General features: G+C 38.0%; 1 protein-coding gene across 2 annotated transcripts in view; it reads right to left on the reverse strand.

Annotated features, from left to right (window-relative positions):
• Positions 1-18,400, reverse strand: part of ctnnal1 (catenin (cadherin-associated protein), alpha-like 1) — a 173,733-nt gene that overhangs the window by 2,786 nt on the left and 152,547 nt on the right. Inside the window, exons 12-19 of one of the 2 annotated variants that reach the window (XM_051935958.1) lie at positions 16,521-16,558; positions 13,879-13,929; positions 13,633-13,787; positions 8,422-8,470; positions 3,005-3,061; positions 1,985-2,104; positions 1,374-1,457; positions 9-285 (exon numbers count right to left, since the gene is read on the reverse strand). In XM_051935958.1, coding sequence (XP_051791918.1) covers positions 142-285; positions 1,374-1,457; positions 1,985-2,104; positions 3,005-3,061; positions 8,422-8,470; positions 13,633-13,787; positions 13,879-13,929; positions 16,521-16,558 — 698 coding nt within the window. In that variant the 3' untranslated portion in view covers positions 9-141. Of the gene's footprint in view, positions 1-8; positions 286-1,373; positions 1,458-1,984; positions 2,105-3,004; positions 3,062-8,421; positions 8,471-13,632; positions 13,788-13,878; positions 13,930-16,520; positions 16,559-18,400 lie in introns of those variants that run through there. The other variant, XM_051935957.1, reaches the window with a different exon arrangement.

Genomic DNA, 18,400 nt, shown 5'->3' on the forward strand with positions numbered 1-18,400 from the left:
AAAGATTATGAATGTAATGTTTGTGATTTATTTCAGTAAATAAGTATACCATATCAGTAGCCAGCACCCCCAAGAATTCAGCTTCTCAGAATGTAAGCACTTCCTTTATTAATGTAGAGATTTACTTTGTGTTTCAAAACATTAACACACATCTGGCCAATGTAGAAGTTTGGGAACACTAATTAAATACATTTTATTCTGGAGCAATGTGTTGTCTGATGTACAAAGGTCAAAGGTTAGGTTCTGTGTTTTGTTCAGTGCAGCCATGATAGGCACAGAATTCCACTGAAATGGAAACACGGGTCAGAAAACAGACAACTGTACAGTATCCCCTGTGATAACAAACCGAGGATTAATGCAAAGCTTCTGCTCTTTTATTGGGGCTCTGTTTGGCGCTATATTACAATGCAGATAATCTCACCACACACTGAACTCGCTCAACTGAAGATTGGTGTTAACATTCATAATTTTCAAAGCATGCACAAATCATGTAATTTTATTTTGCAACCTACTGTAAAATGCCATAAAAGGTTCATAACACAAGCCTCTATTTGCCTTGAAAGTGTAGTGGGATTTTTTTTTTTTTAAAGTTAAACTGTGCAGGACTTTTAAATAAGCAACTGTGCCAAAACTCAAGGGCTTCTTAAGGTGTAACTGCAATCACAGCTGCTTCTCTCTCTCTCTCTGTTACCTTGCGTAAAATAAGTAAATTAATAAACAAACACTTTTTGGTGGAGTATTTGTTTAACTGGCAGTTCTAAGCCAGCCCAGAGCGTGACTGTGGGCTTTTACTGGTATAGTATGTGCCTTGCAGGAGACCAGCACCCTGTCCAGGAATGTTTCCCACCTTGTGGCCAGTACAGTCGGGATTCTCTATGACCTCCAAGACCCTGAAAATGCTTAAGCACATCTGTGAATGTACGCATGCATGCACAAACTAAGACGGCAGTGAAAATGTTTGTCCAAAGACTGTTTTTGTGTATTCAAAATTTTAGAATTTTAGCACAATTAAATATTTACCTTCAAATTAAAATACCCACCTTCAGTAGAAACTGGATTTTAAACTTTTTTTTTTGAATAAAAAGGGAAAACCCGGCCTTGCAACACACCAGGAGCCTAAATGGTTTAAAGTAGCTACAGCCAGACAGCCAATCGTCCTCGTCAGGGCCGTTTTACCTTTGACAACAGCCCTGCGTGAACAGCTACAGAAGTGACCAGCCGTTACCACAATGCCCCTGCTCTCCATGCAGTTCTTTAAATATTTACTCTCATCAAGCAAATATTGGTTATGAAATTAAAATGTAAAGACACATCAAATAAGTGAGCCTGACAGCCCTGCGCCAGGAGAATCCACAACATGAGGTATTTCTTACCTTTCTGATTATTTTATTGCAGAGTGGAAGGATGTAAACAATCACATTTATAATGCTTTTGGTATTCTGAATAGATGAATCAACCTAGGATTAAAAGAGGACCAAATACAATAAGGGATACGATGAGAACTAAATTCTTATCATATACTTTAAAGCGTCTTCCTTTCTATATGTATGATTTAAAAGGATAACTCAAAGAACTTTTATAAATATTCATCCATATTTTATTTTGTAGTTTTGTTCTTGATTTATTTATATTTAAATGGACAACCAGAAAAACCTTGCATGTTTATAGACATTGTTTTTATTCACGTAGTCATCAGTTAATATACTGTATATGGTTTTATAAAGAAATACTTAAATTCCACATTTCACAAACAGATGGCGCTGGACGGCTGGCACACTCTCTTATCTGCCCATCTTGCTATTATTCTACCTTCTGCATGCGGAATGCGTCATTCATAAACCAAAATGTTTATTAAATTTCACTCATTAAGCTAATTTGGTCAGTTAATCACTCCTTTGTTCCACTACCACAGTCCAGCCAGTTTCCCTGCCGTGATATCAGTTTCAACGAAATAAATACAATTAAAGGCGTTAAAAATTGATACCTTAAGGAAAGTGGCGTTTTTTCCTTGCACAGGCATTTTTGCAGTCGCGTGGAGTTGCTGACACAGAACCACAAGCTTTTCCATCTCTGCTGCTAAGACCGCTCTTTCATCGTCACGGAGCTGAAAGCAAATTGTAAAATGCAGACAATTAGTTTTATTCTTTACTTTAACAGGCTTCAATGCGAGTTACATCTTGTCTTTATTTAGAATCGCTGTTCATGTTATTCAATTGATTTTAAACTCACTTATTATTGGGGAATGCAAATATACATTTTTTACATGTTTAAGCTATTTAAGGTTGAACACTATTTAGGAAATAAACGAGGTTAGTATCTAAGCCCCATCACAATGACAAGCACCACCTAATCAAATTAAGTGTTAGAACAAAATGACATTAAATTTTAATTTCCATAGAGCTATTTACCAATTTAGTTGGGTACAAGTTAGTCATTTTCTTCTTAATGACTGACTTCCAGAAATGCTTATATTGACTGACTGGATCAGTGAGCTCATTTAATGTCTGTGAGAATGTCAGCAAACTGCAGACAGTGTTGTGAAGCGTTTGTGTAGCTTTGCTGTAATGCTGTGCTGACATTTCTGTGTGGTTTGTTCTTCTTGCTTTTGTTTTGGTAGAAAGTAGAGAACGTCACGGCCAGACCTGCTCTGCAATGGTAAGCACCACAGATGTTTTCATAACATTTATCCAGTACACTGCTACCCTACAGTATTAATTTTCGTTCACATAAACGGAAATCGTCCACCATGAGTTTAAACGAGTTACGTGATTTGTGTTCCTGTTTTTGTATGGCTTGAAAAATTGCAGATACAACAAACTACTGTAACAAAGACTTGAGATTCAGATACATTAAATAAAATATCAGTAATATTTATTAGTAGGTAAGAGCAATTTAAGTCAGGCTTAATTACTGGAAATATTTCTGTTTACAGTGTTAGACTTTAACATGGAGTAAGGTGAGGTGAAAAATGTTTTGCTAAGGAAGGGTAGGGAACACAACATACCTGGAGACAAAAAGCTTGCAGTGAAGAATTCAGTTTATACCCCTCTTCAGCAAACACCTAAAAGAGTGACACAAAACAAACGATCCTACATTTGTATTTACACCAAGCAAAACTGTCTTAGACAAAGTTGCTAATAAAAAAAGAACATGGTATTAAATGGTCCTGCGGTAGGTTGGTGTCCTGCGGTAGGTTGGCACCCTGTCCAGGATTGGTTCCTGCCTTGTGCCCTGTGTTGGCTGGGATTGGCTCCAGCAGACCTCTGTGACCCTGTGTTCGGATTCAGCGGGTTAGAAAATGGATGGATGGATGGATGGTATTAAATATGCATTGTTTTTAGTAATGCATCAGTTTTAGTATAAACATACATTATAATGTTGCCTTGGTATCTCTAGAAGTATTTTTTTTTTATTTTCAGAAGAGCAAGTTCAGTTTCTAAATACATTTCACTATTTGATACTTAAAATATCAAAATACATACAAAAAACAAAACAAACCTATGGCAGGTATTTTTTTGTAAGAATTCTGGAAGGACCCCCCACTTGAACATTTGAATTGACATGTTGGTCATTTAACTCCGAGGTCTGCAGTGTTGGTCCTGGAGGGTCGTAGTGGCTGCAGGTTTTTCTTCCAACCCAATCACATAACTAGAAGCCAACCCTCTCCAGTTTTACAGATCCTGTTTAATTTAATGGCCAGTCAGTGTTTTCATTCTGCCGTATCTTATATTGTTGATTTGTTCCTTTCCAAGGATATCATCCAAATGATTTGTAGCCTGAAGCACAGGAGTAATTCTCAGTCCCCTCACGTTTTTCTTTCCAATTTCCTTCCAAATATTTAATTAAAAACACGATAGTTCATGATGAATACACAGAGGTGGAAATGGAAATATGCAAAATGAAGCTTTTTTGTCATTTGCATGTTATTGGTAATAAGGGGCATTTAAAAATAATGAATGCAGCAGTTTAAGGTGAAACTAAGCAATTAAGGGTCGGGAATCTTAACAAATGAGACATCTAAAATGAAGCATAAAAATGTTGCTTGAGCAGTAAGTGCTTCAACAGCAGTGATCGACTTCTCATTAAGAAATGGGGTTTGAATAAAAGCCTGCAGCCACTGCAAGCCCTCCAAGACTGATTTTTGCAGACCCCTGCTATTGGAAGGCTCACTGACTATTTTTCTTAAATTAGTTGCATTTTCAGAATACCAAGATATATTAATGTTTACAGAAATGTATAGATTATATTAAAGTTAAGATGCAATTTTCAAGTTGTGTAAAACCTTTTTCATAAATACCACACGTTCCAACAGTGCATTTAGGACTATGTAAATGATGTGAGGACAACAGATCCAAGTAATACTCGTACGACACGGGCTGATGCACTTAAAACTAAGGAGAATGACAGAAATGCACCATCTTCATAAAATCAATGTCTTTGAGAAGATCTCCAAGCCCAGTCCTCTCCAGTTCTTTTAAGATTTAGATAAGGCGCTGACTCGGCTCAAGTGCTTTCATAAGCTCTGCACGTGTGCTTGAATGACCTATGGACACCACACCGTAACAGACGGCACTGTTAAAATGTACTCCAGATAAAAAGCAGTGACTTCCATCAGTCTTAATAGAATACAACAAAGCACAGCCTAGAAAACTAGACTTTTTGGAAAGGCATTAACATTGGTTTTCAGTGTTACATTTAATATAAGAATAATCACTTGAACATACAGTAGTTGTACTGTACATGGTTAATTAAAGGCATTTTCACATCTAATTCATTTGGTGTGGGTTTTTTTTTTTTCCCCAAACTCTGGCATAATTTCCCCTAAAGTCTGCTTGTTAAGGTAAATGTGAATATGCCAATCGTACTCTGATGCAGATCAAAACAAATGTACCACGACCCTTTCGAAAGGGTGGACTCGGCCCAATACTAAGCAAACCCTGGAGCAGTTCAAATGTCGTATGAAAGTGATCTGACACTGGACTGATCTAACTACATGAAATGCTTTATGGGTGGAATTCTGTCACACTAAGCGTCTGCTGTCAGTAATCTCATTCACAGCATCATGAGTCGCATGTTAACATGGAGCAATAAAAAAAATAAATACGCACATAGGTTAAAAAAAAAACAACTTGCACAATTACCAGTCAATTAGAGCACCAGATTCGGGTTCACAGCATCACTCGTGCAATTGGAGAGAAGTTAGGAGGGCTTGGAGGAGGTGTAAATACAATTGTGATATTGTCATCAGAATACAGAGGGGATGAGAAAAGAATAGCAGTGCCCTGTAAGATGGATGATCAAACTCCCTAATTTTACACCATGAAAGTAATGGACACGGGTGGGATGTCCTCTCGATGTGATTGTTTTTTGGGCGTGATGCAGATATAGAGGCACACTTACTTTGATGTAAGTGGTAAATGTTAATCAGACATTCCAAAATGAACATTATTAACAAATGTTTAAAAGACTTGAGACGGTAGACCTGTGATTTGAAATAAATTAAATATAAGTTAAGTTCATATGGTGGTTGCTGGATGCTAAATGGGCAACATCATACTATTAAGTGAAACTCACCTGCTCCATCTACAAACTGAAGCACATCGGTGTGTGTCCTCCACAGAGCTTGCCTTCTTTTGTACACTCGCCTACTGAAACGTGGCCTTTTTGTACCATGTCTAGTATTTTCAATTAGTTGTTTGATAACAGACTTTTTACTCATAGAGTTGTATTTGGTTAATAAATCAAATAATTATGGAAAATGCAACTGTTGCTGACCCCCGCGTGATATTTTTTTCCCCCAGAAAAAATCTGTTTCTGCCCAGTGAAAGAAGTCCATGAGATGCCCCGGGGTATTTGTTGATGTTTAGTTTGCTTCAAAGTTTTGCAGTGTGAAATGTAACCAAACTAACACTTTATGATTAGCTCATTTACATAATGCCAGCATAATTTGAAAGGTGCTTTCAGGACATTTTAATATTCATGCAGTATAATACTTAATTCTTGCCCATGCAGTTGAATATCCAAGAAGACAAAAGAACAAAATGGCTGAAATCACAGCTGAACTCGCCATACCTGGAAAGGATTTGTACAGGCATCGGTGCTGTCAGAATTCAGCAGATACTAATGATACTTTGGACATAAGAGACTGTGCTGAAAGCCTGTCATGGAATCTGGTAATTTGTCATCCCTTGTCATGTATGCTGCCATCCTCAAGGGGACAAGATCCAGCAACTGCAGTCATTATATGTGACATTTGAGAAATAGTGTATTGTGCTGCCAGCTCTAATTGAAGTGCTTTTAATCATTTTTTCCATAGCCGTACAAGCTGCACAAAACAATGTTAGCAATTTCTGACAAGGCGCTCTCGTGTATCAAGTTCACTACCTTTGAACCCAGATCAAGGTTCCTTCTTAGTGCTCATTGATGTCACCAGGTCCCCTTGTGCTCACATTCCTGCTTTTGACTAGAGACGCACGAGATTTAACTTGATGACGACCTGAAGATGATCTGCCTCTGTAATGTATGTGTTATTTTAATTAAATTGTATATTTATTTATTAAGTTTATTATTCACCTGGTCATAGCCTGGCAACCCTAAAACCGATGAAACGGGTAGCAATAAAAGAACAATAAGAGAAGCTGCCTTTAGTAAAGACCTGATAAACAAAGAAGAATAATAAATGGACAAACGGACACATATTATGGCACATAACAATGAAAAATGAACATGTCCTTCTGAGTCTGTGTGAAAGGCCGACTCAAAGCAATGTCTGCAGCAGCTGAAAGACAAACCGTGTACTGCACTGTAGAACACGTGCTCCTCTGAGGCTCCTACAATGTGCCATACATTAAACTGGTTACCTTTATTTTCTGCAAGTGGAGATGTATTTTATTTTTCATTTATTGAGGCAAACAGTCAATCAGTACAATAAATACTGTATTAAGTTAAAACATAAGATGTAAACATAAAGAAGACTTTAAATGTGAGTTGTCTTACGGACATACCAAGATCATTTTAGTTAGCCCAGCAGCATTTTTTTGCTTCTATTTGGTTTGAATTTTGGAATTCTGTATCTCTGTCCATAGGACCAGTTCAGGAAGCAGCTGTTACAACAGTGTCCTTCTTGATCTTGACTGCTTTCTTTTGAGCTCTGCTTCAAGCACTGTTCATGAAGCTACACGAGTGTGGAAGCCCATACGATTATTTAGTTCTGCTCACTTTTGTTTGCCACTGAGAGCATCCTGATTCAGACAAAAAAGCCGAGACAGAGAAGGCAAGAATATGTGATACATACAGTACGTAGTGTCATAACATACTATTTTTTAAAACTGCTCGATTCTAAACAGGGTAGCTATGGGGGCAGCAGGCATCGAGCAGAAGGCAGGAACAACGCCCTGGACAAGGTGCCAGCTTGCTACGTGGTAAATATGTAATATTGTGAGTGAAATATTTAATTTAAAAAATAAAAAAGTATTTACCCGTTGGAAGTTTTCACATTTTGTTTTTATACCACACTGAATGACAGTCAGAAACAAAGCCAAACAAACTAAACCGAAGTACCACCTGTGATTTGGGTGGTCAGTATACCCTTAGCCAATGCTGCAAACACATACAGAATCGGAACATGACAAGAAACTCGGCACAAGATCATCTCAGATCTCAGGCTTAATCACACATTAAAGTGCTGTCACCAAGTTCAAAGTGGCAATTGCAATGAAGAGTTTATTTATTGTGTCACAATAATGCTCCAAATCACTGTCACCATCACCATTACCCCCATAAGTAATGGCCATGGTGCACAGAGCACTAAAGATGCCACTAGTGTACGATTACTAAGAAATGAGGTGTGTTTTTAGTTCAAAGTTAAAGCCTGAAAATGTCAGAATTATGGTGCACTTTCCTAGGAGGAGACACCCACAACACTTTATCACAGTAAAGATTAACAGGTCACCGCTGCATCCTGACTGCCAAGATAAGGCACACGGTGTATGAATTGTGTGTAGAAATTCACTGAGGTGCAGCGGCGTGAGCTCTGAATGAAGTCCTACTTAAAGAAAACGCCAAAGTCCAAGTTACAAATCACAGTGAACAGGCCCCCCTGACCACTCCACAAATACTGCAGCATGTGCAGTGGGAAGTCTAATAGATGGACAGAATTTGCTCTAGCATTTAATTATAAAAACAGTGAGGCTCTGCTTAACACAAAAGCAAGTATATCTAGCACATAAATGTTATTAGTTGTAGCATTAATGCAAGGAGACAAAATATTGTTTACTTTTTTAATAACCTATTGATCTTTGGTCCTTCTGGAAGTGATGCCTTAAAAGCTTATTACTTTTAATGATGTTCCTGACAAAGCCCACAGATAATACAGATGAATTATGCACCGACTGTGAATTATCTATCAAGGATAAAGCTTACCTCAGCTTGGTGAAATAAATCCTGAGTTGTCTTCAGGAGGCCCTCCCCTCTAAATCAAAAAGACAGAGAATGTGTATGAAGCATCGGTTTAATGTTTGTATTGCTGATTGTGTAGAGAAAGTGATGAATGCAATGCAAGCACACTGAACAGATTCATCATGTTGTGACAGACCATCTTTAAAACGATCTGTAAATTGGGCATAATTAATCCAAGTAACAGAAAAAATACGTACTGTACAGTAAACAAAACAACCACCGTATGATGAGAACTGAGCACAGTTTTCTGACACTGTATTTGCAATATCATTTTCAGATATACAGACATGGATAAATTTGTTGGTACATTTACAGCTCATTGAAAAAGTGTAAAAATGAAAAGTAATTTTCCCGTGTATACAGCGACCTCCATAACGTTTGCGACAGAGACACATTTTTCCTTGAATTACCCATCTGCTCCACAGTTTAAAATTACAAATCAAACAATTCAGATGCGATTAAAGTGCCCATTACAGACTTTCCTTCAAGGGGATTTGCATAAGTCTTGGGCACACTGTGTGGAAATGACAATCACTTTTTCTATGTTTCAGGGCACCACAGCACTGGCTGGTGTATTAAAGCCATCATATTTAGTCCTTTGTGACATATTCGTTGCATGCAATGACTGCTTGAAGTCTGTGATTCATAGACATCACCAGGTGCTGAGGAGCTTCTCTGCTGATTCTCTGCCAAGCCTCTAATGCAGCCATCTTCAGTTCTTTATTGTTTTCAAAGGATGGTACCCCCTTCAGCGTATGGAAGGTCTTCTCAATTGGATTTAAATTAGGTGAATGACTTGGCCATTCAACAATTTTCCATTTTTGAGCTTTGAAAAACTTGTGTGTTGCCTCAGCAGTGTGTTTAGATCTTTATCTTGTTGTAGGATAAAGCACCATCCAAGGAGTTTGGAGGCATTTACTGGAACTTGAGCAGATCAGAGGTTTCTATTCACCTCAAGATGTGCCAGGAGCTGTGGCAGCCATACATGCCCAAGCTGTAACACCCCCCAGCACCATGTTTAACCAATGAGGTGCTATGCTTTGGATCTAGTGGTTTGCATCTTGCATTGTGGCCTCTGTATCTATGTTCATGAAGTCTTCTGCTGATAGTCATCTCTGACACATCCACATCGGCCTCCTGAAGTTCCGATCTGTCAGGCATTTGGGGCTTTTTTTGTTATCATAGTGTGGATTCTTTTGTCATCAGCAGTGGAGGTCTTCCTTGGCCTACCCTTCCCTTTGCAATTACTCAGCTCACCAGTGTGTTCTTTTCTTCTTAATGAAGATGTGTAATGTGCACTTTAATTGAATCTGAATTGTTTGATTTGTAATTTTAAACTGTGGAGCAGAAGGGTAAATCAAGGAAAAATGTGTCTTCATCCTAAATATTATGGATGGCACTTTACCTGTATGCCCTTGATATGTCAGTAAGTAAAGCAAAGAAACTGTAAGAAGAGATCAAATATTGCTTATTCTATAAAGATATTTTTAAAATGGCCTTGGTACATTTGCTGGTACCCCTAGAAAAGTTCATAAATACTATAATTGGACTAGAGTAATTTTTCCAGCTAGTTGGTTTTCTTGAATTCGTATCACACATGTCTCCAATTGTGCAATCAGTTATTCAGCCTATTTAAATGGAGAAAAGCAGTCATGCTGCAGTTTGGAATCATTGTGAGTCTCACACTGAACATGGACCAGAGGAGAAAAAAAAAGGAGAGAGTTGTCCGAGGTGATCAGAAAGAAAATTCTAGACAAGCATATTAAGGGCAAAGGCTATACGGCCATCTACTGTGGCAACTGTTGCAAACATTATTAAGAACCTTAAGGTTCATGGGACTGCCAACTTCCCTGGATGCGACCACCAGTGGAAAAATCAACCCCAGAATGGGCAGAAAGATAGTGAGAATGTTACACAGTCACCCAAGGACAACTTCCAAATAGATACAAGCTGAACTCCAAGGTCAAGGTCCATCAGTGTCTGATTGTACCATCTACTACTTTTTGAGTGACAGTGGGCTCAATGGAAAAAGACCCAGGAGGACATAAAAAATCTAGGCTGAAATTTGCTAAAATGCAATTGAGGAGCCACAATGCTTCTGGGAGAATGTCCTTTGGACAAATGAGACAAAACTGGAGCTTTTTGGCATGTTACTTCAACTCTATGTCCACAGATGAAAAAAATTAAGCTTTGAAAGAAAAGAACACCACATCTACCGTGAAACACAGAGGAGACTTGGTTACGTTTTGGGACTGTTTCTCAGCATCTGGCACAGGGTTCCTTGAGTTTGTGCAGGGAACAATATTTCAAGACTATCAAGACATGCTGGAGTGAAACGAACTGCCCAGTGTCAGAAAGTTCTGTCTCAGTCACAGGTCATGGATCATCCAACCAACAGGATAATGACCCAAAACACAAGCACCCAAGAATGGCTAAGAATAAAACATTGGACTATTCTGAAGTGGCCTCCCATGAGTCCTGATTTGAATCTTACTGAATACCTATGGAAGGAACTGAAACATGCAGTCTAGAGAAGACACCTTCCAAACCTGACATAGCTGGAGCAGTTAGCCAAACTACCAGTTGACAGGTGCAAAAATCTCATTGAGAGCTCCAGGAATCACTTGTTTGCAGTGATGGCCTCTAAAGACTGTGCAGTGAAATATCACGTTAGCTGTCCCATCACTTTTGTCCATGCCATTATTTATCTGTGTTATTATTTGAAATATTGTATTGAATCAAAACTCTAAAGCAAAGTCTGTTTATTATGAAATGCAGAAAAAGCAATAATGGGTGCCAACTGCTTTTGTCAGTTTCAAGTTATTTCAGAGACAATTCTGGGTTCTTCTTTTTTTTGTTCAAATTTGTCCAGGTCTGTATCACTATATGCAAATATTGTAAGTAGATATTGGACTAAAATCAATCAGAATACTACTAGGTTACTTATACATGTACATATCATTCAAAGTACAACCCATTTTTTATTATTAGCTATGCAAATGATGAGAAACATTTTACATGTAATGTAACTACTGTTACAAAGTTGAAGAATCTCAATGTTATCTTTGAAGTTATATTAAAAGACAAGTTTGGTATTTTTCAAGTTAATTATTTTTTCAGTTATAGTATGTATTAATTTGCCACATCAAATTGTGTTTAAAAGTTATCCATATTTTATAAATGTTTAAAAATTACTAGTCTACTCTTGCATTTTAGAATTGAGCTAAAGGGTACCATGCCCCAATGTGATTGAAAGTCTTAAAACTTACTGAATGCATCCATCAAGTCCAAAATGTTATTGAGTATTCATTTACATCTTGAGATTACACACATATTGCAAAAGATATCATCCATGTTATTTTTAAGAAAGATTAAAAAAAAACATTGTTGTGAGATTCAGACATTTTAAAAGGAGACTGGCTGTGCATTGTACTTTGCTGCTAGTTTTCCTCTATGACATACATTCAACTTGGGAAGTCATTGCAAAGAACGATCACTTACTGTACATTCTTACACTATACAGAAGCATATTTTGTTATTTCGCAAAAATTGTGCCTGCTGCCATTGGACTGATAAAGTATGTATGTGCTTTGGTGGTCTAATGAAAGAAATGCTGAAAACACACGTGACATGCAATTAAGTAAGAAGAACTGAACAGACATTATAGACTTACATTTAGTTTTAATCAGGTTGAGGTGTAGTAAGTTTAGTATGGATGTTTTAGCAGAGGCAGAGTGATCATTCCTGCCTCGCAGAACTAGGGTCTGCATGGAGTTTGCATGTTTTCCTCATGTATGTACAGATTGGCTGGTATGAGTGTGTTATCAGTAGGTTTATTCACCTAAAAACATTGTCCTCAGTCCATATACTCAGCACAAGCAACTCATCATGTGTTAAAAAATTCAATGATTTGTTTGTGGCGCTTCAATCTGTCTCATTGTGGTTGGGCTCTATTTGCACCCTCAGCCTTATTCATTTATTGAGTGCGTTTCTTTATTGTGCATGTGCATGAATATGCCATGGAAAGTGCAACATGCATACATCTTAAAGCTTTTTATTAAAAACACACTGCAATATTATCAGTTCAGTTCCGATTTATTGTTATTTTTACAAAGAGCAGGCAAGTTATTTTTTATAATTTAAAAAATACGCTTCACTTCAGAAAGCATTTTCAAGTAGTAAATTAATATATACCATGATTATGAAGAAATTAATTTGACTTGAAAAATACCAAACTGTAATTGTGCACATCTTTCCTGACAGAAGTCAAATGGAGAAATGTAATATTTCTGAACATTTTGAGTCAAACAGAATAAAACAGCAGCATCAGTTTGTTTCCTGTAATAAATTTATTTGAAAAACAGTAAGATTTAACAGAAAAATAAGAATACCACAAATGTGTTGCTGAGTTTAAAATAATTTCAACCATAGGTAATTAATACAAAGGCTACTATTTTTCTTGCTTAAAGGCTGTATTACAGCAGAGTGATAAATGCTGTATACACCTGGAAGACTTGGTTCTCAGTGGCCTGCCAGACTACAGTCCCATTAAACTGCTGCCTCCTGAGTACACATAGATTTATTTCATTTAGTGCTCCAGTAGCATCAGAAGTGTGAATTCAAATAATGTGTCTAGAATTTACAAATATGTCATTAACTATACTGTATGCATCAATAAAATGGAAACATTTGTCTGTCAACTGCACTAACACAGCAACGAATAGCAGTTTTTTTTGCACCGAGGACACAAAATGTATGCATCTGTAACTTGAATTGATTTTTAATCTACACTGCCTTTTCAAGGAAATTATTGAAAGACATAAATACAAAAAATAAAACTGTGTGTCCTACTTTAACCACAACCAATTTCAACCTGTATTCCACCAGAAAAAATTACATACCTTTTATATTGAAGTTCTAAGTAAGTCTCCACCTTGGTTGCATAACATAAATTTTGAATTGCTCAAAAGCCTTTTATTGCTAATGGCAGACATACAACAAAGGGCTAATGGCAGACATACAACAAAGGAATTACTGCTGAACTACTGTGAGTTAATTATCTTTTAAATCTGAATAAACATGTGTTTGGTACATGGACAAACTGTAGAGCAGGCTAAAGTGCCAATTACTTAAATATGTACAACAAGTATTTTATCTTTAGGCAGTACTGCTTACCTGGTGAATAAATACATTGAATATGCCATACTGGACATACACTGGCTCTGTCGGACAATCTCATGCTCCTGGTCCTCCCACTTCTCACTTTCTGAATCCACGTCAGAAGTCAGAAGCCTCAGCTCCAGTCCCAGCTTTGCTATAGTTGTCTGTTCCTGTATATATGTCAAGTTTGTCTCAGCCAGTGGAAACTTCCATGTTAAAATGATCAAATTTTAAAACTAGTAAATGTAAAAGATGCCATACCTCAGTGTCCAGCTTGACAGGTTTTACCATTTTAAGATTTGCTGAATACTTCTGTGAGAAACAAAATAGAGTGATTACAAACACAAATGCTATAGCATAGCACACTGAAACTTCTTTTTATCTAAATTTTTCAATGTCCTTTTTACAGGTATGTTTAACCTTTGTACGGTTTTAAATCAGCTTGAGAAACCACAAGTAAAAGCACACATTCTACAGGGAGGAAAAAATGATGTATGACACACAACCATAAAGGAAAGAGCACGTTAAAGAAAACATCAAGATAAGCAACCTCCTCCACCAACTTTTGTTTCTGCCAGGATGCTTTGTTCTAAAAATTTCATCAAAAACAAATCTGAGATTTTAAACTAAAGTACTCTGTTCACAAATTTATTTCTACGTGGGAGTGTTGAAAGAAAGCAGGGATGCATTGATTCTTGGTCATACATTTTCACAGATAAAATAAAGACTTGAGCCTGCTCAAATGTGAAACACGAGTGATACAGTAGGTACCCAGCCACCAACACTTTTTTATTTTAATAAGTTGCACGTGAGAATTTTGGCAGCAAAATGTACCGCATATATGAGAATTGTGCATTCTACATTATAGCCAGCATCATTTAGTGTACTTTACAATGAATATCTACACTGATCAGCCACAACATTAAAAACACTGCTAGGTGAAGTGAATGACATTGTTTATCTCTTTACAATGGCACCTGTCAAGAGGTGGGATATATTAGCCAGCGAGTTAACAGTTAGTTCTTTAAGATGATGTGTCAGAAGTTGTAAAAATGAACAAACTTAAGGATTTGAGTGACTTTGACAAGGGCTAAATTGTAATGGCTAGACTGGGTCAGAGCATCTTCAAAATGGCAGGTTCTCATTATGCAGTGATTGGTAGCTACCAAAAGTGGTCCAAGAAGGGATAACTAGTGTACCGGCAACAGAGTCACAGGCACCCAAGGCTCCTCGATGCATGTCGGGAGCGATGGCTAGCTTGTCTGGTCCAATCTCACAGAGCTACTGTAGCACAAATTGCAGAAAAACTTAATGCTGGCCATGGGAGAAAGGTATCAGAACACAGAGTGCATCAGAGCTTACTGCATATGGGGTTGCATGGCCACAGACCAGTCAGACTGCCTATGCCAACCCCTATCCACCGCCGAAGCCTCAACAATGGGCACATCAGCATTAGAACACAACCATGGAGCATGAAGAAGGTGCCCTGATCTGATGAATGACATTTTCTTTTAGATCATGTGGACAGCCAGATGCATGTCTGTTGTTTATCTGGAGAGGAGACGGCAGCAAGATGCACTATGGGAAGAAAGCAATTCAATGGAAGCAGTGTGATGCTCTGCGCAATGTTCTGCTGGGACACATTGGGTCCTAGCATTCATGTGGTTGCTACTTTAACACTTTCCACCTTCCTAAAGATTTGTCACAGTTCTTGTGTTGTATTCCTTAATGGCCTCTTTCAGCAGAATAATGTGCCCTGCCACACTGCAAAAATTGTTCAGGAATGGTTTGAGGAACATGGCAAAAAGGTATTGACTTGGTCTCCAAGTTCCCCAGATCATAGTCAGTGGGATGAACTGGAAAAGCAAGTCCACTCCATGGAGGGCCCACCTCACACCTCACTTACAGGACTTAAAGGACTGGCTGCTAATGTTCCTGGTACCACGTGACACCTTCAGAGGTCTTGTGGAGTCCATGCCTTGACCGCTCAGAGCTATTCTGGCAGCACGAGGGGTACCTACACAATATCAGGCAGGTTGTTTTAACGTTGTGGCTGATTGGTGTGTATTTCATTAAACAAAAACTTTTATAATAATGCGTTTGCTTTAAACAGTATGACAAGTTATTTTCAGTGATGTGCACAGAATGATTTTTATGAGAATACTAATTTCAAAAGATTTGCCAATGCAAGTCAGTTAACTTGATCAGCAGTATACACTGATCCTATTTGTAGTTTCCGTTCCAGTATCCTTAAACACCAGGATATACCCTACTCTTAACAAAAGATGCCTGGGGATCTTTAATGACCACAGAGAGTCAGGAGCTCGGTTTTATGTTTCATCCAAAGGATGGTTACATTTTTACAGCACAGTATCCCCATCACTGCACTGGGGCACTGGAATCCACATTCAGACCACAGGGTAAGTGCCCCCTGCTGGCCTCACCAACACCTCCAGCAGCAACCCAAGCTTCTCCTAGATGGTCTCCCATCCAAGTACTGGTTGGGCCCGAACATGCTTAGCTTCAGGTGGATAACCTATTCTGAAGTGCAGATGGCATGACTGCTGGGAAAACTTTGTTAATAAAACATATGTATTGTAAAATATGTCTTTTCTCCTAGCCCTAAAAATATTAGAATTACACTAATTTTCCTTTTGTGTGTCCCAAATTCTTTTCTTTTTCATTTTTAACATTTTACTTTGAATTATAACTTTCCTTCTTTTCTAACTTTATCAGTTTTCTACCTTTTTACAATATTATCTTGATTTGTGGTGTATTTTTCATTTCTTATATTCGAGTCAAGTCTGAATTTGTCCAGTTTTAATTCAGTTGATTTGAATCTGCTTAATAATGGTAATTACAAAACCTCTGTATTTATAATTAACGTAAAAGGGCTCACATACCCCTGGTCTAGGCAATGAAAGGTAGGTTCTCTTCTCTCCTACAAATACAAAAACAAAACTGATAAACAAGTTTTCTATTTTTCTTTAATTAATAAGTACATGTTGTTAAAGTACAAGTTAAATACTTGTCAAGAAATAACAAAACAAAATAAAATAGACATTTCTTGGTTTGCTTATTTATTGTTTTTATTTTGGTAATATAACTATGGTGATTTGAATGCAGATGGTTTCATGATCTTTGTCTCAAATACAGTAATCTCTCGCTATATCGCGCTTCGACTTTCGCGGCTTCACTCTATTGCGGATTTTATATGTAAGCATATTTAAATATATATCGCGAATTTTTTGCTGCTTCGCGGATTTCTGCAGACAATGGGTCTTTTAATTTCTGGTACATGCTTCCTCAGTTGGTTTGCCCAGTTGATTTCATACAAGGGACGCTATTGGCAGATGGCTGAGAAGCTACCCAACCAGAGCGCGTATTACCTATTAAATAAAACTCTTCAAGTATATTGCGAGCATGGGGGCTGTTCGCAACCCTAGAAGATACGGTCGCTCCTCAAAAAACACTGAAAGATTACCTTCACATTGCTCTCTTCCTTGCTGGGCTTAAATGTGGATGCTTTGTCAAGCGATATGCTTCCTGCATGGTGTTTCGCATACTTAGAAGATCAAACAGCACGTATTGATTTTTGATTGTTTGCCTTTTTCTCTCTCTCTTGCTCTGACATTCTCTGCTCCTGACAGAGGGGGTGTGAGCAGGAGGGCTGTTCGCACCCCTAGACGATACGGACGCTCATCTAAAAATGCTGAAAGATTATCTTCACGTTGCTCCCTTTCTTGCAGCTGGTTTGTCAAGCGATATGCTTCCTGCATGGTGCTTCGCATGCTTAAAAGCTGAAACGGCACGTATTGATTTTTAATTGTTTGTTTTTCTCTGTCTCTCTCTCTCTCTCTGACATTATGTGCTCCTGACGGAGGGGGTGTGAGCAGGGGGGGCTGTTCGCACCACTAGACGATACGGACGCTCCTCAAAAAAAATGCTGAAAGGCTACCTTTACATTGCTCCCTTCCTAGCAGCTGCGTTGTCCAGCGGTGCTTCGCATACTTAAAAGCCCAAACAGTCCTATTGATTTCTGATTGTTTGCTTTTATCTCTCTCTCTCTCTCTGATATTCTCTGCTCCTGACGCGCACTCCTTTGAAAAGGAAGATGTTTGCATTCTTTTAATTGTGAGACAGAACTGTCATCTCTGTCTTGTTATGGAGCACAGTTTAAACTTTTGAAAAAGAGACAAATGTTTGTTTGCAGTGTTTGAATAAAGTTCCTGTCTCTCTACAACCTCCTGTGTTTCTGTGCAAATCTTTTGACCCAAGCATGACAATATAAAAATAACCATATAAACATATGGTTTCTACTTCGCGGATTTTCACCTTTCGCGTGGGGTTCTGGAACACAACCCCCCGAATCGAGGAGGGATTACTGTAAATTTGTCTTATAACATCTTAGTGGGTATCTATATACCCCATGAAACTAAACTGGATTAAATGCTTAGAAAAATGATGGCAATATCAATTCATTCATGTGTCCTTTTTCTGAACTTGTCCATTTTACTTAAGGGTCGTGGAGACCAGACTCTAATCCTGCACCACAAGATCAACACCTACCATGAACATGCACTCTCACATAAGCACACTTAGTTTATCTCTAGACTCTAAATTGAACCAATACCCAAGCACATATGAAATAAAAAGCACAAACCTTCCTAGGATTCAAAACTATACTTTAGGAGCTGTGAAGAACTAACCAGTGTGCCACCCTAAAACATGGTCTTCAACCATTTATCCATCCATCCGCCTAACTTCCCATCTCCCTTACCCA

The sequence above is a fragment of the Erpetoichthys calabaricus genome, chromosome 13 (genome assembly GCF_900747795.2).
Source record: "Erpetoichthys calabaricus chromosome 13, fErpCal1.3, whole genome shotgun sequence".
Lineage (NCBI taxonomy): Eukaryota > Metazoa > Chordata > Cladistia > Polypteriformes > Polypteridae > Erpetoichthys > Erpetoichthys calabaricus.